This window comes from Toxorhynchites rutilus, chromosome 2, assembly GCF_029784135.1.
Source record: "Toxorhynchites rutilus septentrionalis strain SRP chromosome 2, ASM2978413v1, whole genome shotgun sequence".
NCBI classification, from domain to species: Eukaryota; Metazoa; Arthropoda; class Insecta; order Diptera; family Culicidae; genus Toxorhynchites; species Toxorhynchites rutilus.
Genome location: NC_073745.1, coordinates 96,945,377 through 96,972,585, shown reverse-complemented (window position 1 = coordinate 96,972,585; position 27,209 = coordinate 96,945,377). Strand labels below are relative to the sequence as shown.

At 37.6% G+C, this 27,209-nt stretch overlaps 1 protein-coding gene across 1 annotated transcript in view; it reads left to right on the top strand.

Annotated features, from left to right (window-relative positions):
- LOC129764191 (uncharacterized) overlaps positions 1 to 27,209 on the top strand; it is a 295,221-nt gene that overhangs the window by 252,274 nt on the left and 15,738 nt on the right. Inside the window, exon 9 of the mRNA XM_055763044.1 lies at positions 153 to 331. Within this exon, the coding sequence (XP_055619019.1) occupies positions 153 to 331 (179 nt within the window). The remainder of the gene's footprint in view (positions 1 to 152; positions 332 to 27,209) is intronic.

The following is a 27,209-nucleotide window of genomic DNA, read 5'->3' as shown; positions in this document are numbered from 1 at the left end:
AATATGAACAAACAGCATCTCGCATCTCGGACAGCGCGCCGCCATTATTGCGCACAAACAAAACGAGCAAATAGTACGAAGCAATATAATCCGAACGTCAATTAAATTACCGATTCAATTTCAATTTCCATGCCGCTCTCTACTATTTCCAGGGGCTCCGACAGTAATTGCTCGAAATACGACTCCAGTGGCCTATCCGGGCTCGCCACTTCACCTCTCGGTGGAGTTCTGCGCCAGTCCACCCGCCTATGCTGCCCGCTGGCTGCATGGCGATCTGGTTTACACCCCCGGCAAGAAGTACGGGGATGACGTGCTGGCATACGGATTCATCGTAAGTATTTCGAACCTTCATGTTTGCATGTTTTTCTCAACGATCGTTTTCCCTTTGTGCAGAATGGTGTAGATACTATTTTTGACGTAGGACTACGTTTTTGATTTGTACATAGGGGGGTCACTCTATGAAAAATATAACGAAAAATGCTGGGATTTCAAATGCATACTACGCAAAACAATTATCGCGATATAAAGGGCAAACACGAAATTATTTCGACACCGAAAATGTCATGCCAATTTTCTTATAATGTTTAGAATCAAACCAAAATTTTAGAATAGTTTTATACATACAGGGTGGGCCATTTAAAGTGGAAGCATCTAGGAACCCCATAACTTTTGACAGAGATGTCAGATTAACAAATGTCATACCGCGTTGGAAGCGTCATTTCAGTACAATTTTAACCATGGAACAATACACACCTAAACAACGCGCTGAAATTGTTCAGCTGTACATTCAAAATAACTTCTCAATTGTGTTAACTAAACGTGCGTGGAAAAATAAAAATGATAACCGATTTTTTATTGCCATTTGTTCGTGAAAATGAATTGGACAATTACTGGTTCCAACAGGACGGCGCTACATGCCATACAGCGGCTGCCACGACCAAATTATTGCGCGAAATGTTCCCCGGAAGATTAATATCGAAAAACGGCGATTATGACTGGCCACCGAGATCACCTGATTTGACGCCTCCTGACTTTTTTTTATGGGGATATTTAAAATCCAAGGTATACACTGGTAAACCAAGGACCCTGGCTGCGCTGAAAGACAATATCCGACAAGAAATTGCTGCCATATCGGCCGAAACATTGGGCAAAGTGATGGAAAATGCCGAAAAAAGGGCACATTTTGCGGTCAAGGCCAGAGGCGGTCATTTACGAGATATCATAATCAAAAAGTAGTTAGAACAAATCTCCTTGGACCAAAATAAATGAATTTCAAAAAAAAATTTAAAATTCCATTTCTTTACTTTGCTATTGCAAAAACAAATCCTTCCACTTTAAATGGCCCACCCTGTATATTTACTTCAAAAATTAAAAGAAAAGTTAATTGATGAAGCCTTGAATGTAAAATTGAACGCATTTTCGCTTGATACCCTCCATCAAATTCTTTACAGTGTCATCCGGTACCAGTTTCTCAGTTTTTTTTCCATTTTCTTAACCTGTCCTTCTCGTCTTTGACTGTCTTCTTGCTCTTCCGAAGTTCCCGCTTCATTCTTGCCCAGTACTGCTCCACCGGACGCAGCTCCGGACAATTTGGCGGGTTCATGTCCTTTGGAACAAAATGGACAGAATTGGCCTCATACCACTCCAGGACACTTTTAGAATAGTGACATGATGCCAAACCTGGCCAAAATAGCGGAGCTTCGTCGTGCTGCTGCAAGAACGGCAAAAGGCGCTTCTCGAGGCACTCAGATTTGTAGATCTCGCTCTTTACTGTGCCCTTTGTCACGAAAGGCTCACTCCTCAGTCCGCAAGAGCAGATGGCCTGCCAAACGAGATATTTGGAGGCGAACTTCGACATTTTCTTTTTTTTAAATTTGTCGTCCACATCGAACTTGCTTATGCCGGTGTAAAACTGCCGGTGTTTGCTTAAAATCGACTTTTATATACGTTTCGTCGTCCATCACACAGCAGCCATATTTTGTCAGCATCTTCTCGTAGAGCTTCCGTGCCCGAGTTTTAGCCGTCGATTGTTGCCGCTCATCGCGGTTTGGGAAGCTCTGTACTTTGTATGTATGCAGTCCAGCTCTCTTCTTTGCATTCTGGACGTTGCTCTGCGACATGCCGATCTTTTTGACCAAATCACGGCTTGAGACCTTGGGATTTGCTTTAATCATCCGCTTCACCTTTCCCTCCGTCTTTTTGTTCTCCGGTCTCGGTTTTCTTCCAGCTCCTTTGCCGTGGTCCAACGTCAACCGCTCCTGGAACCGCTTCAACACTCTGGAGACGGTTGAATGGTGAATGTTCAAAATTTTTCCCAACTGCCGGTGCGACAGCTCAGGAAATTCCAGGTGTTTGGAAAGAATTGGTTCTCTCGACTCGCGTTGGTTCACCTCCATTTTCGTTCAATCGAAAAACATGACTTCGAGTTTGACAGCATGTAGACAATACACATCAATGAGAAAGTGTGCACAATTTGGTTGATTTTCACCCAATGGTAAAAAAGTTATGCCCAGTTGAATGTGTCGCATTAACTTCGTGTTCGCCCCTTATGTTGTACTATATTCCATTAGATAAGAAATTGTGGATAAGGATAGGATTTATGTTTTTAGATTGTTTTCGCCGCTTGCGGTGTAGGGGAAGAGCATCAAACAACATGTTTTTATACAAGTCGGGCATTGGTCTGGTAGAGATGGGCAAACTGTTCGCGAACGGTACGAAAAAACTAGCTCGCCAAACAGTTTGAAAGAACGGCCGTCCATTTTCGAAAAACGATAGTTGCCTTACGTATTGATGCCGAACGAACTAATTGTGAGCGAACTGTTTGGGAACGAATGAAGTGTAGCTGAACTGGATACATGTGAAAAGTAGATTTCGCTGGACGGAAGGGATGAATATGAACCATTCCATGAGGCTATGCACCAGAGAACCAAATTTCAAATCTAGTTTTAAGGAAAATTGAAAACGTTACTTGAATGAGCACTAGTTATATCATAATTCTTTTTGTAACAAATTTAATTTTTATGCACCAACCTTTGAGAGAGGCGAGTTTAAAAAGCTACATAATTATATTTATAATATTTTAGGTTTTCACTACTATTATGTTACTTGAGAGATCTCTGCACATGCTTAACCAAACTTCAATGTCTATATACCATTGAATGGGTGATTGAATGCTTGTTGAAAGAAACTACGTTTCATTTCGTAATTTATGAGAAACATTATGTTATCAGATGAACATAGTTTCAAACATTTTTATACTCTGAGCAAACAATGAAGGTCAACAACCCACAAAATTTGGTTTAGATCGGTCCACAAATAGAGGAGTATCAACTGTCTCCAGAAGTTGTTGTCACGTCACGAAAAGTATACGATCCATTCTAGTGTGACGTAACCACTTTTTGACTCAGTACAAACACTTTTTTGCGTTTTCATGAATAAAGCACACAAAATTAAACGATGTGATAGTAAAATTAATAAAAATTTCCAACAAGAATCATCAGTTGGAGAATATTTTGTAGTTAGATTGGCTTGTTGTCAGTCAAACACTTTTGTGACGTGGCAACACCTGACTTTTTGCTGTTTCGGACTGTTGAACATTAATGATTAATTTAATTTACTACAGTTCTGTTTCAAAACATACAAATAATCTTTCTCCTATGTTTTATCAGCAATATATGAACGTAGATTCCATAAAATAAGATATAATCTTATTTTGTTAGCGGTTTGCCGATGATAGTATTGAAGGCTAAAAAAATATGGAAAACCCATACAATATGGGCTTACCAGCGGAAGTCGAATATCGTATTCCGATGTCATTTTGGAATCGAGGATAGTGACTTCCGATTCGTTAAAAACGGATATAAAAGACCGGGAATGGCATGAAATTCTTCAATACGATCGTGAATGGTAATGTTGGCATATATCCATGGGTGCGGAATAATAAAACAAAGTATAATAGTGAGTCAAACCGTCACGTCACGTCACGCAGGAATGGGTCATATGTAAAAAATTATAACAATTATTGAAATACACAAGCAAAATTCACGCGTGGCTTATTTTGTAAATGTACGCTTTTAGGATTGAAAAGTGCGGTTTTGAATTTCAAATTAGATGGTGTAATCATTGCAATTAAATTCTTTTTTTTCGCAAAGCTGTAAATTTTCAATTAAATGCATTTTTTCAATTTATGTGATTCCTACAATTCATACATTCTATTGATCTGAAAAAAATCGAAGGACGTTGAAATAAATCATGAATTGGGTAAATAAATAATCTTCTAGTGAGAAAGCAAAATGAAAAAAAAAGTTTTTTCGTTGTTTGGCCTATTGCATGGCCTATATCATGATAATCATTCCCGGATTGTTTATGAAAATTGAAACATGTTCAAGATTATCTCAAATTTTTATAGAGGGTAATTCCATAAATGCTCAACTCTACTACATAATGCAAACTAATATTCTAAATCTTCTATGCCTGCACTGCAATATTGGTAGTTGGTATTAGCTAATCTTTTTTGCCTGAACAATAATGCTGCATGTGATGCTTTGCGATTCGCAAGAAGATGGTAAGCTGATTTCTCTTGGCCTGATAAATATTTGGATTGAATATTTTTCCACACCCTATCCCACTGAACATTTGGATATTCTTCAACAATCTTTGGTGTGCTTCCGCTTAAGCTGTTCGTCACCCCGTCATATACAGAAGTCATTCGCTAACTGGACTATCTTTTTTTTTATCCCATTTGTTTATTTTAGGTTCATTAGCATATTTAGCTGTAACAGAGCCGAATTTTAATCCAATTTGTATGGATGAATCGGTCTTCATTCGACCGTGGAAAGATCTCCATCACTGATGATTGTTACGTGGACGTAGTTATTCTGTAACAACACAAAGATGGTCAATGAAGGCCCTGAGTTTTGAACTCACGATCGACCGCTCACTGAGCGAACGCGCAACCAATGTGGCTGCGAAGACCCCCGACTGAACTATCTTCAACTGGATTTATCTATAACTGAACTGCAAAGCAGTTATGTATCAACAATATATGCCATCTTTAATTTGAAGTATTGGTTTTGATGTTTTGCAGCCCAGTTAGCGGGTAAAATTCGACGATTGTATTGATTTTCCGGCCCAATTAACGAACGATCACATTCCTTGTTGCTTTGATGAAATCTTGCATGACATTTGAGTGATGCTTGCATCTAGTTACTTCAACATGTTTACATTCGAAAAAGGTCTTGCTAATTTGTTTGATAGAACGTATTATTGCACACAATTTTGTGTCATGGGAACAAAGGTGAAAGAAAGAATGCATAATACAGGCAAACCTTTTTTTTGGGCGGGGGATAGGAAAAAAAATCGTGCAAAACTTCATCAGTAGCTTTAAAAAACCGTGTTCGATACACATTTTGAAAAAAAAAACTTTTTTTGTGGGGTAGATAGGGACCCCAAGAAAATAGCTCAAATCCACGCCGTTCACCGTTCAATCTCCTTTTCTTTCCCTGCTTTGCGATGGGACAGTTTGTCACTTCGGTTGCGCGTGGCTGTTTTGTGCTTTTAGTTGCATGCCGAAACGTGATGCTGATATCATGTCATGCAAAAACTTAGAAAAAGAGGGGAATGATTTCAGAAGTGGATAATTGAGATGCAAATATGCTTTTTTCACACTGAAATGCATATGAACCGTCGAAAAAAAAAACTAAATGGACGATAACTTCGTCAAATATGCTTCATTTCATATACCGCAAAAAATCGCACAAAGAAAACCGCACAAAAAAAACTCACAAAAAAAAATCGCACAAAGAAAACCACACAAAAACAGGTTTGACTGTACATGATTTGCCTCCGCATCCGCTCGCCAAACATACCTCTTTTATTTCTTAAATTGCTCACTTGTTTTATTATTTATACTGTTGATGTCACAGACAAAAAAAATGCTGGCTAAATTTGCCGTCTAATGGTATATATTATAACATAAATCGTTAGAACGATTCTACGTAAAATGCATTTGAAAACTCTTAATAAATGTTACATTTTTCGTAGAGTGACCCCCCCTATTTAAAATTCAAAGACGTAGTCTTATATTTGTAAGATTATATAATTGCATTTATAACCTCACGGATGGCCATTTCTAAATATGAGAATATTTGTGATTGTAGAAACCCAAACCATTTAATTCGCTTTTTGTTAGGCTGACCAAACGTACCATTTTTAAGGGGACCGTATCGTTTTTGATCTCTTTCAATTGTCCCGCCTTTTTCTCATCCTGTACCGTATTTTGAGTATAAAGTATAGAATAAAAAATATTTATTCCAATGTAATTATTTTCAACACATTTTTCGAATGAACATCGGATCGGAGAATAGATTTAAAATTATGCTCAGCGTTTCCTTATTCATGTAGAACAATTGAAAAGTTTTTGTGATTCCATCGGTGAATATTCTACCTAAAAAATTGCCTGATCATAGCAATACCCGATTATTTTCTCTTTGATCTTCTGTGGAGAGGCTTAGTATTTTTGACGGATTGCATTTAATTTTTTTTTTCACAAGATAAATATATTGTTATACTACGCGACCGGTGGATTTTTTAACAAGGAACCGGAGACATTTATTGGCGTTGTTGAGGAAGAATGTTGCTGGAGTTGCAGTTAATTTCTCGTTAACTTATTAGAATTCTAAACATAGAGAGGATGAAGTATTTTTGACCAGCGAGGTGCAAATTGTTTTAAAACACTAGTTAAGGCAAATCAATACAGGGGACTAAATTTGTTAAAACGGAGGATTTTTTACGATACTGCGCTGAAGCACACTGAAAAATTATTTTAAAGCTATTTTAAGTAGAGATTCAGAGAAGCATTCGCAAAAAACTTCCTGTTCATATAGATGAAATCCATGAACAGGAATTATAGATGGAGCAAACGGTAGAGTTAGCGAGCGTAGTGTGCGTGATAGCATGCGCTGCTATTGATATGGGAAATGAAAGGTGGGAAGATTTTTTGAATCTGTGACGTCACAGAATTTGTTTATGTATGTTATAGCGAATCAGGGTACGTTTATGAAAAGGTAGTCTGGACTGACTAGTGCATCAGTAACAGTGAGGCTGTGACGTGTCAGCTTTGCAAGTATCATGGAGCGGTACAATGAATTTGTCTAAATAAGTTTATTTCTTTTGTATTTTAGCTAAATGCATACATTTATTCATTGCTGCGTAAATATAATCTATTTAGATCAAAACATAGCGCAAATTGTGGTTCGGTAATTCAGAGTTTAGCTTTCTGAAGCTCTCTGTAGCTCTGCGATACCTCCTACTGCAGTGCTTGAATTAAGCTTTCAGAACTAGCAGAATCACTAGGTTTTTCATTAGAGATGTTGATAGTGCTACTCACGATTTCATTTGACAGAATATCCCTCTCGGGATAGTCATGTTTCGTCCCATTAGAAACTGGACCAACTCCGCGGATGTTATGAATGATTTATGATTTTTTACTCTTGCTTGATGTCAATCAAGACCTTTCGGCGAGCCGTCCGTTTTGATTTCCCGAGGCATGACAATCGTTGGCCTTTCTGACAGTAGGAACAGCTAAAATTAAACATTTTTGTGTAATAATTGTAACTATAATATGGATTTGTTCAAATTTACCTGTTTGTATCAGTTTTCGACGAAATTGTACTTCCAAGCCATCGATATGAATGAAACAATCTGGACTGAAGTGAAGCGAGCAAATGTACATGTGTTTAGTATTGCTGTTTAGGTCCTGTCCAAAGAATCGAAGCCATTTCTTCCGAATAGACACATCCCTTGGGGATCGATGGAACGATCATTTGTGGGATGTTTTCATAATTCGAGTTGGACTCGATATGATTTGGAAATCTGTAATTAGCTTCTGTATACCCTCTTTTAACGTTATTCGTTGACACATTCAATTTTGTACCATTTGAGTAACTAACTGGTATGCCTGGTATGTGAACTTCCTATCTTCCTGGCTACTAACACAATCAAAGTTCAACACAACCAAAACTCGTGAATCTTCCCACCTTCTATTCTACATCTCGCGATGCTATAGCTTCTTCTCGAATCGTGACTTCAATATTTGTGTTTACATTCAATCGTCCATGTAAAAACGCTATTTTCAGTAAGTTTCTTATCAATTAAAAACAGATAGTTTTTTGGAGTCTTCGTGAAACGTGACATTGTGCAGTGGATATTTGTAGAATCAGGTCGAAGAAGATGAATAAAAGTGATATTTTTGTGTGTCTTTTTCACTCTCTAAACTCTCTATCAACAACAAACAAATTTTCATTATTTTCGCTATAACTTGTCCATTATTTCGAGGCTAACAGTGTCGGTGTAAGGTAAATGATTTTGGTTTGTCCAGTCGAAAATATGATCATGGTTTGTCCACTTTCTTGAATACTCTAATTCAGCACACCTTTGTCAAATCTGGTATTCGAATGTTTCAGAACATATAAATAAAATTGTCTTTTTCATTATTTACAGTAGTTTTATAGTAAATTTTTGGCAACCGCTTGGCGTGCTACAGTTTGTTTATTGTGTCCTTCGCACATAGCAGAAATAAAGTTTCTCTATATTGAGTGTGTTGAGGTGAAAACTTTTAAAATGCCCAAGAAAATGCAATATTCTGAAGAAAGCCTAAATTATGAATAGATCAATATGATGACAGTAAACTCAAGCAATGATAAATGCAACATCTTATTGAGAATTCTAATTCATTCAAAAATGGTGATTTCTAAAGCCGGACAAACCATGTTCATTTTTTGGACAACCCATGATCAGAGTTGGTCGAACCATTATCATAATCCCTCTTTGAGGAAAATCGTTAAAAAACATAAAAATTTGAATTATTTCAACGCCTTATGGTAGTATTAGCAACTAGAGACTTGGGGCTTTTCAATAAATCCAAACTCATATCGATAGTATGTGATTTTCATGAAGTAAAATCGCTTTGGATTTGCGCAAGAACACCCCAAATCGAACAAACCAAGATCATTTACCCTATGTGATTTGAGAAAAAAAATGTACAATTAAGCAACATTTCATGAAAATGTTGCTATTCCAGATGACTGTTTTCTCGACCTTTTTGCTCCTTAAATGATGGAAATAGGTCACAATACAATTGTCACCCTTTAAAAAACAATCATTTACGAAGTGTTATCAGCAACATCATGAAACTGTGAGTTATTAAACGATTGTTTTTTTTCCTTCCATATACTTTCCATATTGAATGCAAATTATGACGACACCATATTTTGTTTACCAATTCAAGCATACTTTGCCTACTGCTCCACCAACTGTTCCTCATTGGAAGAAAACATTTCGTTTGGTGATCGAAAAATGATGAAAGGAATTAAAATAAATTAGATAAAAAGGTAGAGCATAGATTCCGTGCCAATCATGAGTCATCAGCAAATATTTTCAGAAATGGAAAACAAATGTGTGTGAGGATTTCGTGAAGATGACTGATTATATTTTACGTTTGCCTGGTAATACCGCACCAGTCGAAAGGGTTTTTTCTATGATGAACAATATGTGGACAATGGAGGCGATCTGGCGTAGTGGTAACATCCATACCTCTCACGCAGAGATCACGAGTTCAATTCTCACTCCCGACATTTTTCCAAAAATGGAAGTAAAAGTGACTATAATAAAGAAAAAAAAATATGTGGACAACGAAAATGTAACGATTCAATATTGAAAATGTTGAAGCTATGATAATTGTCAAACAGAAAATTGATCTGGAATGTTACAAATTTTATGGCAAAAATTCCAAAACTCTTATTCTTTTTTACAAAGTCACTTCACCATCGATGGAATCTTCGATATGGAGAACTTCTAAGAATGTTTAATTGTTTGGTTTTATTATTGGTATCATTTACTCAAAAAAATATAATCAATATACATAAAAAATGAATCGCCAAATGTGTTGCTCAGTGCAAAACTCGAGAACAGAGATGCAATGTAATGGCAATGTTTTTTTTAGATGGAATAATGTACTTCTATATCTATATAAATGAGAATGAATCATTAGTTTTAGTTCAATTGAAATTCATGATGATGAATGATTGTGCAGTTCAAACTCCTACATATCATACGAAAGAGATGCAATCGGAATATGGCTGCCGATCTTTGTTATTCAACTATGTCCTAAGAATAATTAGTCTCGTTTATTTGAAATGATAACCCAACATTTCATAGGAACGATCTCAAATCTAAAGAATTTTTATTCAATTGTCTGAGAACAATTAGTTAATGCAGAATGTAGTTTTACATAATACCCTACCTTACCCTACCAGGTTGGTCAATACGACAGAGCCACGCTGCAGTCACTCTATTGCGTTTCGTTTTCGAACAAAAGTTCTAGTACTAGTAGCAGCTGAAAACGATTGAACTTGTTAAAAGAATGCAGAGTTGTGCATATGTGCTTAACCTCTCTCTTTTATGCTTCAGATAAACATTTTGTTTCGTAATTTTTTCATATACCGCTCCCCTAACCAACATAGTGACCAAACAATAGCACCTTGTACCATAGATCCGTCTTGAAGCGCTCAAAGTTTTGTTTTTTTTTCATTCTCAAAAATCTTCCAAGGGGGGGAAATTTGGAAAATCGAATTTTTTTTCGGTGCCAAGTGACTTAAAAATGCATGAAACTTCGAGATCTGGTGTTACCTCGGAAAAAAATTGTGGCCGAAAATCGACTTTTTGGAACATAGCCTGAGTGGCCAAAAAATCAAAACTTTGAGTGCTTTGAGGCACCCCTAAATATTGTCCGATTGAGCTGAAATTTTCCACAAGTCATTTTTTTGGTACAATACACAAGATGTTTGTTTAAGTCGGTTCTTTAAATTCGATAATTATTTTTTTCCATACCTTCATTGCGTTTCAGGCTAAGTTCCAAAAGGTCGATTTTCGGCCAAAAATTTTGTTTCCGAGATAACACCAGATCTCGACGTTTCATGCATTTTTAAGTTATTTGGCATGGAAAAAAAACTATCTTTCTAAATTTCTTTTTCCTTTTGAGAATGAAAAAAAAACAAAACTTTGAGCGCCCTCCCCCCTTGGAAGATTTTCGAGGATCAAAAAATCAAAACTTTGAGCGCTTTGAGGCACCCCTAAATCATGTTCGATTGAGCTTGGGCCAATACACAAAATGTACATGGTCGGTTTTTGAAATTCGATGATGAATTTTTTTTCCATACATCCATTGCAACCCTAATGTATATGATGTCGATAAGTTCAATTTTATCATAGTGAACATCATAAAACCGATGTTTGCTATACCCAGTTACGACGCAATCTGTCGTTATAAATAAAATCTTTTTTTTTTCGTTACGATTATAGGTATACACGATGTGTGTTTAGGTTGATGCTACGACTAGCTGACCCGGCAAACTTCGTCCCGCCCAAAATTTTTTTTTGTTATCCATACATCCAGGTTTTTTACGCGGGGGATATGTACCTCGTAAAAAACTGCGTTAATTGGAAAATCTGCGTAAAAAACCGCGTCAATTCGAAAATCCGCGTAAAAGAAAACATGTCACCTAATGATAGATATCAAATCGGACTATCTTTACGTAGAACGGAAGTAAAAAGTTGAGTGTTGCTCGCTTCTGAAAACCCGTAGTTTTTTCCTGCAATTTCGTTGGTTACTGGTAGCTATAGTTCGGTTTTCCTCACGAATGAGGTCATCTGCTGTTGCTAGAAGATTCCCTAGTAATTTGTACACTCTTCTGCCGATGCACGTGCAGTACCACTGTTGGACCGTCCAGAGCTAAGTAGACAGGGAAAGACATTCACGAATAGCTGCCCGCAAAAACCCGGTCCCGTTGTACCACCCGGCGAACTCCCCGTTACCCAACACCTAAAATCCACGTAAGAATCGTGATGAGGTGAGGTACTAAGCGCTAAACTCCGTTACAAGCACTAATTACCGTAATATGCTCTGAGAGAATGTGAGAGAAAAATGTGTGCTGAGGGGGAGATGTGATATTGCACTGGTCGCGTTAATTGGAAAATCCGCGTAAAAAAACCGCGCAAAAAACCGCGCAAAAAAAACGCGTAAACAAATCTGGGTGTACCTCCAAAAATTCACGTTTTCATACTTCATGGGTCCAATCTTAGAACTATTTATTGATTCATCTTCTAATTGACCCTTTACAATTCACTTTTAATATAAATTTGCTGGTGCTTCTACCAAAACTTGTCATTTAAATATCAGATTATTTTCAGTCACAATTCTCGTTCAAGATTTTTCAATCACATGTTTCTCCGTTACATCGAATAAATGTTTGGTACAGAAAATATTATAAAATGGAGATAGCCCTAAATTGGATAATTCCATCTTCGAGATTTGCTCTTATCAATACGTTCGGCATTCCATTTTTATTTATATAGATAGAAGAAGGAGTGCTTTTTATCACATTAAAATCTATTTCAACTTTCGAACAAAAATCAATTCCGTTGGCGCAAACATCAAATGGACTGACAACGCTTGTCACTATCTAATTATAGAACCTATAGGAATTGAATTTTCCGGATTTTCCCGTTTTGCTTCAGAGTTTTCCGAAAATTTTCACTTGCCGTGTTTGGTTGAAATATGTGTAAAATTTGTATGGGAGCCCCTCTCTATTCCAGTGGAGGGAGGGGTGTCATACCATCATAGAAATATTTCTCGTACCCAAAAACCCTCACATAACAAATTTGGCTCTATTTTCTTGATTAGTTCTCGAGTTATTCAGCCCCTCTCCCCTTCAGAGAGAGGAGAGGATTGTCAAACTACCATAGAAACAATAACTGCCCCCTAAATCCTCCACATGCCAAATTTGGTTCCGTTTGTTAGATTAGGTCTTGAGTTATGCAGAAATTTATATTTCATTTGAGATGTAAGTGTTGCTGATACGCAATTTGGAATACTAAGAACTGATGCCACGAACCACAACTTTGATGTATAAAAGGTATTCAACAACATTATTTTCTGGTGTAGATTTAAATCTCTAGATTTATGTAGGCACATAAAACGAGATTTTTTAAATTGTTTCAGTCCAGTTCCATTACCTTGTCTTTTCGAGCTAACTAAAACATATATTTCCTAATATTTTAACTGCTTCACCTATTGACATCCACCTTTGAAAGTGATTGTTGCGGGTTTGATAATTACCAATATTATTTGCCGTAGTTTTCAGAGGTTCATCTTAGCCCCTGCACATAATTCAAAATCTTCGAAAGTCTATTCGATTTCTTCCAAATTTCGCTCCTCGACGAGTAAAGGGTGTGTCACATCAAATTGCATCACGGAAAAAACGCTGTAGAAATTTTATTATTAGGAATTATATCTTCAGCTTTCGCTTATAATCAGTTAAGAGTGTCGAGATCACGTTGGCCATGCTTCACTGTCAATTTTTCGTAAATTTGGAAAAATGTCGTCGAACGAAAAAGAGCGTCGTGAATAAATCCTGTGCACTCATTTCGAGAATCCGGAGTTGTCACATCGGGACATCGGTAAGATGCTGGGAATCGTTCAATCCACGGTCAGCAGAGTACTAAAACGATACTTCGAGAACCTAACCATCGACCGGAAGGTGAAGAAGGGCAAAAATGGATGCTCCATCAGTGAAAAAGATCACAAGCGCGTTGTTAAGAAGTTTAGACGTGATCCGAGAAGTTCGGTCCGGGATGTCGCCAATAAGCTGAATTTGTCAAGTTCATTCATCCAGCGGACCAAGCAGCGGGAGGGCCTGCGTACATACAAGGTTCAGAATGCTCCTAACCGCGACGAAAGGCAAAACATGGTGGGGAAGACGTGAGCCCGGAAGCTGTACACCGAAATGCTGACGAAGCCGCATTGCCTGGTAATGGACGACGGAACCTACGTCAAAGCGGACTTTCGTCAGCTGCCGGGCCTGTTGTTCTTCTCCGCAGAGGACAAATTCAGCGTTCCGGAGGAGATTCGCAAGCAGAAACTATCCAAGTTTGCCAAAAAGTACATGGTGTGGCAAGCGATCTTCTCTTGCGGAAAGCGGAGCGCCCCCTTCGTGATGACCGGCACGGTAAACGGGCAGGTTTACCTTAAGGAGCGCCTACAGAAGCGTTTACTACCACTATTGAAGCAGCACGAGGGCCCGACCATCTTCTGGTCGGATCTCGCTTCGTGCCACTATTCAAAGGACGTGTTGGAGTGGTACGAAGCCAACGGGGTCACCTTCGTGCCAAAGGAAATGAACCTGCCCAACGCGCCGTAGCTTCGCCCAATAGATAAATATTGGGCGATTATGAAGCAAGTCCTCCGGAAGAACCCAAAAGTTGTCAAATCGGAGGCGGACTTCAAGAGAAAATGGATTTCTGTTCAAAAAAAAACTACAACCTGACGTTGTACAGAACCTTATGGACGGGGTAAAGAGGAAGGTGCGAGCATACGGGCTTGGGCTCGAAGTATGAATAAAAAGAAAATGCTAAAAGTTGTTTAATAGTTTTTATTTTACTGTCTAAAATTTTCAAAAAGATCGGTCTACTGGCCGAATTTCTACAGCGTTTTTTCCGTGATGCAATTTGATGTGACACACCCTTTATTATTGGAATATCAACTGTGTACGCTGTAACTAGCTTTAAGGGATTGTTAAAAATATGCCTTAGTTTATCAATTAGTGAATGTAAGTGAATAATAAACAAAGGCATATTTATAGGGGTTCCCGGAATAAATCGCCACAGAAAACGACTGCAACAGAAACCACCGCTTATAAAATGTGTAGTAGGCTATAAATATTGTGGCGCGGTATTGTATTTCAAAACAAGAATTAACCGGGCAAACGTATCGCCCCAGGCAAACGTAACGCCCCGGGCAGACGTATACCGTCCGACGCTCGCTAGAGCTCGGTCGGACATTGCTAAAGGATCGTATCCTATGTTTCAAACTAACCGGGCAATCAGTGGATCCCAGGTTTGCGTGCGAGACACCGCCGCTTCCGACGGCGGGTCGGCGGTGGACTCGGATTGCGTCATCTTGGCGGCATGGGCCGCCTCGATTCCTTATCCTCGCCAAATGGGGACTTCGTCCCCATTACATTGTCCTCAGAATAAATTTCGAAAAACGAGAACAAGAGAATAAATTTATAATAGAAATGTGAGGCACATGATGTTTTTCCCGCGCCAAATATTTCTAGCCTACTACACTTTTTCTAAGCGGTTGTTTCTGTTGCAGTTGTTTACTGTGGCGATTTATTCCGGTCACCATTTATAGGAATTCCCTTGGTTTACTTGGATTGGTTTGAAATAATCGAAAATAGGTTCTTTCACTATCACTGAGTTAGTTACTGTCTGGCCATTACCATTAATTGATGAAATCGGACTGTTTTTTTCTTCTCGGCTCTATCACACGACTGAAACGTAGATAGATAGGGTGAAAACACCGGGATGAATTTGACGGTGATTCTTTTGAATTCTTTTTGTGCCATTGTTGCAGATCCAGCACTTTACAAGGCCGACCACATGAACTAGTCGTCAGAAAGCTGACCCGATACGAACTCTACACTAATCAGTTTAGGTAAGAATGACATGAAACTATCGCGAAAAATACTTCGGAGTACTCTCGAAACATGTCTTATCGCATTGAGATCGTGATACTATTGGTTATTAATTACTTCCATTCGATTCTTGCTCGAAAAGAATTATTCAATGAAACTGTAGTAAACTGACGTGCATTTTAATGTTGCTTCATCATAAATCTTCATCCGCGATTAAACATGATTTCATTCGAAATTTATGGAATTATATGATCCGAGTTGACAGATCATGTTAAATTATATTTATTGAAAACACTAAATTTAACCTAAGGTAAAATTTAAAATGAATAATAACTTCAGTGACATTTTGAAATTTGTGTTTCGTTCCACACAAATTAATTTGTTCGTTTAAGCTCTTCAACACTTCCACGCAGCTTGTGGTCTGCGTATACTGAGAATTTCAACTAAGACTATTAATTCCCTAGCTTAATTTTTTTGGAAATATTGCTTGTCAATTCACAGCTCCGAAAAGTCAAAATTATTACTAAACTTGAAACCATATTTTTTGTACCATCCAATCCCATTCATTCCCCAATATCTGTACACATCCTACATTCCCAGAATGATGCACTTTACATAATTAAATTCACAGATAAAAGTGAACGTTTGGCACTCCCTTTTTTCGGGATTAACGGATAGCGATGACATTTTGCACCCCTCATCGCAACGCTGTCAGCGAGTATAAAACGTTTGACAGTTTATATGCAATTAAAATTTTCGCCGTCTGTCTGCCATCATCCCCTCTCCTGCTTGCTTCCGTTTGTTTCACACTTGAATTCCACCCGAAATCTGTTATTTCGTTTGCATCCCTTTTTTATTGGTTGTCGGTTTTATCTCGAGCGTATCTTCTCCGGCTTCCCCGCAGTCCCCGCAGTTTTGCGCACCCCACTGTAACGGTGGCAAGACAGGGAGACGATAAAATGCAATAGAAATTAAATTCCCTCGTTTTAAAAGAGTGTCGAAACCGAACGCCAAACTGAGCAAAGTTAGTTGATATGTCAGAGGGATTAATGGTGTTCCCTATCCCGAACTTCTCGGGGGATCGAAACCAACGGCGTGTAATCCAATCGAAATGGAAAGCTGTTGTACTAATTTTCGCCCACCAACCGCTTTAGACACGTCCACAAATGTTACGATTTTTGGCTCAATCGCACCCCTACGTAAATCGCCCCACCCCCCGCCGGGTGACTGGGTAACAGTATCGGTGTCCCATCGGTGCGACAAAATGTTTTGCATGAGGCGAGGGAACGATGTTGTAAAACGATCCTGAAGTGCCATAAAACTATAAATTTGAATGTTCCACTTTGTCTGAAGGTATCGCAAACTGGACGTTTACACGGGCGCCCCTTGTACATTGGTCCCATGGGGATGATTTTCTTGAGGTTTTAACCGTGCAGATGGGTTTGTATGGTGTGTGTGTGTGTTTGTGTGTGGGTGGTGAATCCTTACTGCTCCGTTTTGGGAATGTACAATGAAAAATCAAAATTCAGCTCATGTAGAGCTGTAGGCTTGTCATGGAATGGATAGAGTTTGTTTACGAGTAACAATAGGAATAATAATTCCAACAAAAAAAAAAGAATGAGAAGGAGGAAAAAAACGTTATATGAAACATGAAATGTCAGTTATTCTGTGATCTGAATTATTTAACGATCTCAGTCCCTACCCTGATAATGTAGGCCATCAACAGAGTTTGACGTCATTTGAAGTTACGCTGTTGTATTTTAAAATTTGTTCTTATTTCTATGAACTAAATATAAATGCATTGAAATTCCTGTCATGTTTTCTGGGCTGAACAAGTTGGGAACAACACTGTTACCATACTTTTCATCTGTATTGCTCAATTTCGTTAACTGTGTTTAGTATTCAGCACACAATACATGTTGCATTGTTTGAGAAAGTCTCTTGAGTATTCGGAAAAAAATATATGCCAAGTTCCTAAGTCATCAAAACAAACCTCATTCTTTATACCCTGTATTGTATTCAAACAAATGCAAAATATTATAATCGAGGAATGAGAAATCGAGAAATGAAATGATCGCAAACAAATGCTAATGAAGAGCACTAAAATATACAAACAAGGATGAATGAAGAGTGCACTATGCCATACATACAGCACACGACGGCCCTGAGAAATTTTGATCAGATTTGACAAGCTGTCACTATGTTCGAGAGGTTACTTATTAGTATAATGAAAACGGAGCTAATATAAAAAAAAAACATGAACCGCATTTTCGTCAAAGCTACATCAAAATGTTTTTTTATATCTTTTTGACGTAGAACTACGTCTTTCAGGAAGGGTGCCAAATCAAAAAACAGGTCACGTTTTTATGAAATAAAGTTAACGTTAATAACTTTTTTCACTGTGAACGAGTTCTCATGATTTTCATACCAATAGAATCGGAAATTCTCTAAGATTTGTTTGATATTCTATACATTACAATTCGCTAATCTCTAAATGGTTTAAATTCATGAAAACTGGAAGAACTTCTTTTTCCCATACATTTGTTCTGCCGATTTTTGTGCTAACCCGTATTTCAAATGCTTATAACTCGAACATTTCTTATCAAATTGGAAAGATGTTTGCATCAAGTGATAGAAAATATTTCTGCGTGTCTATCACAATTAATAAAATGTTATTTTTCATGAGATGAACAATTGAATAACTGTAAAATGTCAAGCGTTATCTAAACGCCCTAACTGCCAAGTTTTGATTGGCCCGATTTACGGTTTCTCCAACACAGACTTCAAAATCGATGTACCTGTGGAAATCCGCTTTGCAAATATACATGCAAGTTGGGGATATTTTTGTTCCCACCGAGCTATGTTTCCCTAACACGGACCTCGAAATCAATGTGCCTGAGGGAATCCGCTTCGTCAAAACATGCAAGTCGGGGGTATTTTGACGTAGGACTACGTCTAAGCGGAAGATATAGGGGGTGAAATGAAAATCTAGGCACTGAACAAGTAGGAAAAAATGCAAGATTTGGAACGCTTATAACTCGAGCATTTCTCAATAGATCGCAAAGGTTTTTGTATCAATTGATAGGAAATATATCTACGCATCTATCATAACGAATAACATTTCATTTTTCTTGAGATAAATAATTAAATAATTGTGAAATATCAAGCATTGTCCAAATGCACTATGTGCCCATTTTTGATTGGTCCATTTTGTGCTCCTCAAATCGTACCGTCCAAAACGGGCAACCAGAGCAGCAGCAAAATACAATGAAGCACGATTGGAAAGGAAAAAGAAAAAAAAATGAACGAAACATTGGTCGCAGTCTCACACATGCATAATTCTCGAGCCAGCCAGTCAGCTTAAAAATCCCCGCTCCGCTGCCGTAACGATCATTCTCATCGAAACCGTACACCACATCGTTTCGCATCACATCACATCAACAAACCAACACAAGCAGCCATGTCTGGACATGGCAAAGAAGGAAAAGTGAAGAGAAAGGCAAAATCCCGCTCGAACCGTGTTGGTTTGCAATTCCCCGTAGGTGTATTCACCAATTGCTCCACAAGGGTAGCTAGGCCGAGCGCGTTAGTACCAGTTCACCTAGCCGCCGTTATATAGTTCCGGCCGCCGAAGTGATCGAGTTGGCTGGCAAAGCTGCTCGCGACGATAAGAAAACTCGCATTCAGAACAGAACACATTCGGTTCGGTGGACATCAAGACAACAACAGGCAGTTGCAGCGAGTGGCGAGTGGCAAACGCAATCGCAAAACGGCAGCAGGTAGCAGAAGAAAAAAGTTTGTTCTTTATACAAACTGCTTCGGTGGCAAATCCAGAACAAGGCGGCATCGAGGGCGTTCGAAATGGTTTTTTTTCAAAACCACGGGTACTAAGTTTTCTAAATTGGAACCATTCCATAAAACATGGCGCTTTTCAGGGCCATTAAACCTTCCAAAAAAGAGTTTACGAAATACAGTTCAATGCTTTCTAAAACAATATCCCAAATAATAATAAAACACAAATTTATTTTTTCATAATTTGTTTGCCAGGAGATAATTTGTTTGAGTATGAGAATTTGGCAGTTGTTCTGAGCTTATTGATGGTTGGGGACTTTCCCGATTATTCAATTTTCACCAATTCTTAAATTGATTTTAGATTGAAAGTACAGTCATTTACATTTAGCTAATTGGACGGACCTGTAATGCGACATATTTATTTGGACATTTTTGTAAATATGGAGTTCGGGGTCCAAATTTTGACCCCACATTAAAAGTGGACACTGTACCACTGTCATCGCAAATGTTCAATTACAGGTTAAAATCGCCTCCAATGCGACACTGAGTGGTGTTTCGGCACGTCGCATTAAATATAATTTATGTTGTACAGTAACTCACAGTCACAGTCACAAGCTGGATGGGAAGAAATTTTCTAACTGTGAAAGCTGTGGCGAGTGGCAAACGCAATCGCTAAACAGGAAGGTTTAGCCGAACAAGATGGGGATATCGAGTGATAACAAAACAATAAACTCTTTAGATTAATGATAATTTTGTGATCCTGAAAAGGCCTTTTTTTAGCCTGCATCTGAATCCAACGAGCGAATAAATCGTAATGAATGTATTTTCTTCTTCTTCTTCTTTTTGGCTTTAAGAGGGTTTAAACTTTTCACTTCATTCGCCTCTATGAATGTATTTTTTTTTGCCATCGCTGCCTTTTAACGCTCATTCGTTCGTCTCGTTGGACTCGCCCCTTTGGCTGAGTCTGCCGATTTGTCTCTATCCTGTGAGCGTGTACCGCTCAAGTACAAAACGCGCGGATCCGCTGAAAAATATATCATTCTCTTTCAAACCTTAAATCAGTGTGGTTGTATGGCATCATTTCACATCTCACCGCATGAACGGATTGGTGCCGTAGCACCAGTATACCTAATAGCGGTTATAGAATTTCTGCCGCCGGAGTGCTCGAGTTGAGCACATTCGGTTCGGTGGCAACAACTAGTTTCAGCGAGTGGCAAACGCAATCGCCAAACGGCAGCAGGTAGAAGAAGGAAAAAGTTTGTTTATACAACCTGCTTTGGTGGCAAAACCAGCCTCCGTAAAACACGGCGCTTTTCAGGGCCATTAAACCATTTAAAGAAGAGTTATTAAAAGTTATATACAATACCAATGCATTCTAAAGTGACATAATATGACATATAATATGAACTGAATTATTTTGTTTATGCGTGTTTTTGAACTTATTGATGGTTGGGGTCTTTTAAATTGATCATTCAGTTTTCACAAACCCATGCATGGTTTCCGAATTAAAAGTGGCTTCAAATTACAACACATTGTATGCAGGATGGCATTAACGAATTTTCTCGGTAGCAAGAACTGCTTTCTTTGGTTGATAACTGATGTTGAAAATAGACTGACGTTACATCTGCATTGTATAGAAAAATAACTAAGGAGCAACATGATGAGCTATGTATTTCCTGCTGCTCTGTTCTTATTTTAAAGGACTTTAATCCGAAGGTCATCCGTCCCTGTATTTACTGTTGGTTTTTCAGAACGCTTATAGCTCGTTTATTTCTTGACAGATCGTAGAGTTCGTCTCCAAAACCTCAGTTCTTTTTAATTTTTATTTACTTTGTTTGCGGAGACTACAAATCTTACAATTCATTCGTCTCCGAAACCACAGTTTAAGGTACGGTAATGTGCTCAATAGTGAAATATATGATAGTGAATGAGCTGATGACCACATATGCATTCCCTATCACAGCCATCATTTTGATTGTACGATATGTGCATACGCCAAAAGAAGTTTGTAAAAAAAAAACGCAAAAACACAACACCAAAGGTTCTTTTATGAACCCCCAACATGTTCATAAAGAGTAAACAGTAAACTAATCCATTTTTCAGGTAGATAAATAGGTATTCACGTAGGAGAAGAAAATAAAACAATATATTTAAAATATATATTTAGCAAAAGCTGTCCCCTTTGTATGGTCGTACGTCACTCCGGTTATGTCCCCGACATTACCCACCCGTCTTTTTTTCCACTGAACTGTGTTTCCCTAGCACGGATTTCAAAATTAATGTGCCTGGGGGAATCCGCTTTGCAAATACATGCAGGTCCGGGGTAATTTTTGGTGTTGAGTACTTTTGTATTCGCTTTGTACTGGGAACTGTAAAATACAACGATCGTTTAAAAATTTTTCCGTTCAAATATTTTGGTAGTCCTAGGCATCATATCAAACGTAAAAGGACGTTCATTAAGTTTGTTTGTAACGAAGAACATAATCTATTACAAAAATTTCGATGCATTCTAAAATAGTATTCAAAGTGGTAAACAAGTGGATTCCATAATATAATTTCGTAGTTGTACGTCGAAAATATGCGATCGTGTCCTAGATACAACCCCTTACAATTTTTCACATTGAATAAAATAATATATGTCATGAAACTAATTCTGATTGGTCGAAATTGACGAAACATGCGTCGGCTCATGTACTTACAATTATCGGCCAGTTATTGCTTGATGCAATTACGAGATATTTGCATCACTCGATCTGAACACTCCATAACAATTCATCACAATGGATAAAATAATATACCATATGAAACTAACTATCAAACAATCTAAAAATCTCCAAACGTAAATACCTCGTTTTGATTGGTCGAATTTGAAGATACGGAGAAATCGGCATTGGAAATACATCAAAGTAAAGGAACTTTCGTTCCCACCGAAATGTATCCCCTAACAGTGACATCAAAACCAAGCTGCCTGAGGGAAATCGGCATTGCAAACACATGAAAGCAGGGGGAGTTTTTGTTCCCATCGAAATGTGTTCCCTATCAGAGACATCAAAACCAAAATGCCTGGGGAAATCGGCATTGTAAACACATAAAAGCAAAGAGAGCTTTTGTTTCCTTCGACATGTATTCCCTAACAGAGATTTCAAATTTAAGGTACCTGGGGGAAATCAGCCTATAAATACCCTCGTGGTCCATAATTTAACAAACGACGCGCACAAATGGATAGTGCTCATTGAGACTAGCGTGGCTGAAAAATAAATGAGTTCCGTGTTCCGTTGGGTTTAAAGCGAAAATGAAAATGGGTTCAATAAACACTCAGAAAGTAAAAATTATAAATTGAATTATCTTTTCCATTTCAAATATATTTTCTCTATAATAAAATAACACTTTTTTTCTGGTGAGAAAAATTGATAATTGTGTTCGATAATTTTAATTATCTTATATCGATGAGTTTCTTTTTATCATTTCGTCCATATATAACACACGAGTCATCTCGTTCAGGGCCACAGAGGGCGGCTTTTTTCACCCTACTTTGGCATCTTCTATCGTGATACGTACCATCCAATGATTATTCACCATTCTTCTATCATCATCACTCGGTTGTGAACACTGGCCGAGTGAACAAACAATACCTAATGACAAGACAAACCGGCCCTTTTCCGGGCCACCAAATCATTATCGAAGAGTTTAACAATGTAATTCTTCAAACACATCCAAAACAACAGATAGCCCAACGGAATCCTACGTCAACTATGCGGTCGTGTCTCGGACACAACCCTCCTGTGACTTTTTTTTTCCATGTTCGATGTTTGACATTGTTTGCCACTGTTGATCATTGAAGAGTAACAAACAAAATAGTGTTTGTAAAAATTCCAAACCAAACATTATCTGTCAAAAAATAGTGGGTTATATCTATGATATAACCGCAAGGTTCACGTGGAACTACCTTAGCTTAGCAATCATTCGTTTGTATTGATTAAATTCTTGATTGAATGAAACAGTTTCCAAATTCAATTGAGTTCAATATATTTGCTCTGTGAGTGAAAAAAAATGAACAAATGCCGTGTAAAGTCAATTCATTTATTGTGATTGATTGTTCTTCGTTACAAGTAAATTTAATGACGGACCTTTTACGTTTGGTATGATGACTAGAACAAAATATATGTACGGAAGAATTATCAAACGTTTGATGAACCAGCCTAAGGCTGAAAATCTTTCCAATAAAGACAAAAAAAAATTATCAAACGATTATTTTATTTTACATTTCCCTCTGAAGTTTACATCCCAAAAGTGTACATACTTCTCGAATCTCGAATTTGCTTGAAACTGGGAAGTTCATTCGCTTCTAGTGTCTGCACGATTTTCCCAGGTTCCTAAGTTTAGAAGATCATGTTAGGACAGACATATTCCACTCTGCACAAAGGCAAGCGAGGACAAAAGTACTCGCAGTTTGCATTTATTTGCAGAGCCGATTTCCCCAGAAACCTCGGTTTTGAAGTCTGTGTTAGGGAAACACATTTCAATCGGAACAAAAATACCCCCGATTTGTATGAATTTGCAATGCCGATTTCCCCTAGGCTGCTTGGTTTTGATGGCTGTGTTAGGGAAACCGTAAATCGGGCCAATCAAAACGATGCAGTTAGGGCGTTTAGATAACGCCTAATATTTTACAGTTATTCAATTGTTTATCTAATGAAAAACAACATTTTGTTAGTTGCGATAGATGCGTAGAAATATTCCCTATCAAGTGATGCAAACATCTCTCCTATCCAGTACGAAATGTTCGAGCTATAAGCATTCGAAATCTTTCATTTTTTCTTGCATGTTCTGTGTTTAGGTTTTCATTTTACCCTCCATATATTCCGGTTAGACGTAGTCCCACGTCAAAAGTGTCAATTATTTGACCTCCAGGCAAACAGTGTACGGCTACCTTGAGGCTAGTGATTATTTCTTCGACAGATCCCTCGATTTGTCGGCAATCAAACTAAACAGATTACTTCGCAAATGACCTATGGGCTCCTCGTGTTGACCATCTCCGAGAACATTCGTGATCACAGCAGTCGCAGCATGCTTAAACAAAAAATCCTCCAATCTCTCCAAGACGCTTTATGTCTTTACTAGGGTGAATGATCTTGGTTTGTCCGATTTGGGGTGTTTTTACGCAACTAGCAAATCGATTTTTCTTCATGAAAATCACATATAATCGATACGAGTTTGGGTTTGTTAAAAACCCTTAAGTCTCTTGTTACTAATACTACCATAAGGTGTTGAAACTATTCAAATTTTTGATTTTTGAATTTTTAACGATTTTTCTCAAAAAGGAATTATGATGGTTTCATGGTTTCTCCAAAACTGATCGTGCTTTGTCCGATTTTAGAAATCACCATTTTTGAATGAAAACATTCAAATTCTTGAGCAGATGTTGAATTTATCGTTGCTTGAGTTAGTGTCATCATATTGATCCATTGTCTTTCTTCAGAATATTGCCTTTTCTTGAGCATTTTAAAAGTGTTCACCTCAACACATTCAACATAGAGAAACTTTATTTCTGCTATGTGCGAAGGACACAATAAACAAACTGCGGCGCGCCAAGCGGTTGCCATAGAAATCATGTGGACAAAACAACATTAATTAATTGGACAACTCATGATCAGAATTGAGGTCATCGAAATGCGTTAATTGAATGGTTTAGCTATGTAAATCTTACACAAATGGTGTGCAAGCATGATGATTACAATATTTGTAAGTGTTATAATCCAGAAAAGGTCTGAATACGTTCCAAATAATCATCTGGTGATTGATTCAAAGCTAGTTCATATGAGGGGCGCATTGACACCAATAGAAGGTGTATTTTAAAAAACCTTCAAAACATGTGAATCCGTAAAAATATAGGGTAAATGATCTTGATTTGTCCAATTCCAAAAAAAAGTGTTTTTACGCAACTGGTAAATGCAAATCGATTGTTCCTTCATGAAAATCACACATAATCGATACGAGTTTGGGTTCGTTGAAAAACCCCAAGTCTCTAGTTGCTAATACTACCATAAGGTGTTGGAATTATTTAAATTTTCATGTTTTTCAAAGATTTTCCTCAAAGAGGAATTATGATCATGGTTTGACCACCTCGGATCATGGTTTACCCAAAAAATGATCATGGTTTGTCCGGTTTTAGAAATCACCATTTTTGAATGAAAACATTCGAATTCACAAGTAGATGTTGCATTTATCATTGCTTGAGTTTACTGTCATCATATTGCCTTTTATTGGGCATTTTAAAAGTGTTCACCTCAACACATTCAACATAGAGAGACTTTATTTCTGCTATATGCGAAGGACACAATAAACAAACTGCAGCGCGCCAAGCGGTTGCCATAGAAATCATGTGGACAAAATTACATTATTGAATTGGACAACTCATGATCAGGATTGAATTCATCAAAATGCGTGAATTTAATGGTTTAGCTATGTAAATCTGATACAAATGGTGTGCAAGCATGATGTTTACAATATTTGAAAGTGTTATAATCCAGAAAAGGACTGAATACGTGCCAAGTAATCATCTGGTGATTGATTAAAAATTAGCTGAAATGAGGGGCGCATTGACACAAATAGATGGTGTATTTTATAATCCTTTACGACATGTGATTTTGTTAAAATATACTATAAAAGTACTGTAAATCATGAAAAAGACAATTTTATTTATATGTTTTGAAACATTCGAATACCTTATTTGACACAGGAGCGCTGAGTTAGAGCATTCAAAAAAGTGGGCAAACCATGATCATATTTTCGACTGGACAAACCAAAATCATCTTACATACTATGTAGAAACCAGCATGATTATCGTGGCTCTGAGAAAGCCAACTCAGTATGGCCTCCCAATCCCTTTGGTGACATCAGTGATGTCATTTTGAATAATTGTTTCAATAAAACTAGCACAAACTAGCTTTCCAAACGAACTCAATAAAGTCAAATGTGATTAAAGAATCTTTTTTTTAAATCTAAATAGATATAAAATTATATGTATATTAATTGAATTGTAAATATGTTAATAGAAATTACTCACAAAAATATAAAAATATATATTTTCTGAAAAAAAAAATAAAAAGATCAATGTTATGAAAGAATGCTGGTGACTATTTCTTGAATTAAATTAGTAAATGAGTGTGCAAACGCCCGAGCGGTCTTAGGCTTTTTCTTTCACTATTTGTTGAGTTGTTGAAAAGTACAATGATAATACTTTCTACTAGAAATCAAGTTGGATCACGTAAAACAACTTATAATGTATCTTGAAGGTTTCAAGCAAGAACTTGTGTTAATTGATGGGGGTCAATTTTTAGACCTCTTTCGACCCCCAAAATCAATTTTCGTTCATGTCGACCCCTGAGAAACCAATGTCGACCCCAAGGGGTCGTCATCGGCCACTTTGAGAACCCCTGCATTAGATTATAACGAAATTGCAGCGTTTTGAAAATCACCATGCCGATGTCGTACATTCAATTTATTGTCGAGTGTAGTTATGAAATTAATTATGAGTTTAATGCTAGCTTAGATCCGTTAGAAGACAACTGAGATGTAATTCTTCCCAAAAATCCGTTCCAGAAATATTGCCAGATCTGTATAATCACTGCAACGTCTGAATCCGGGTTTGATCCCCATATTCACGTCGTGTGTGAAAATAGAAATTGCTATATCTCGCTCGTTTTTAGCAGATCCCAATTCTCTAGGTATAATTGAACTCGTAATTATTTCTTGTTTCTGAGAATATTAATGGAATATCATACTGGAAAAACATAAAAATGTTGAAAAGTTCTGCATTTAACAAGTTCTCCGAAAATCCGAAACATCTTCGGTATGTGCTAGCCACCCTAAAGTCAGGAACTG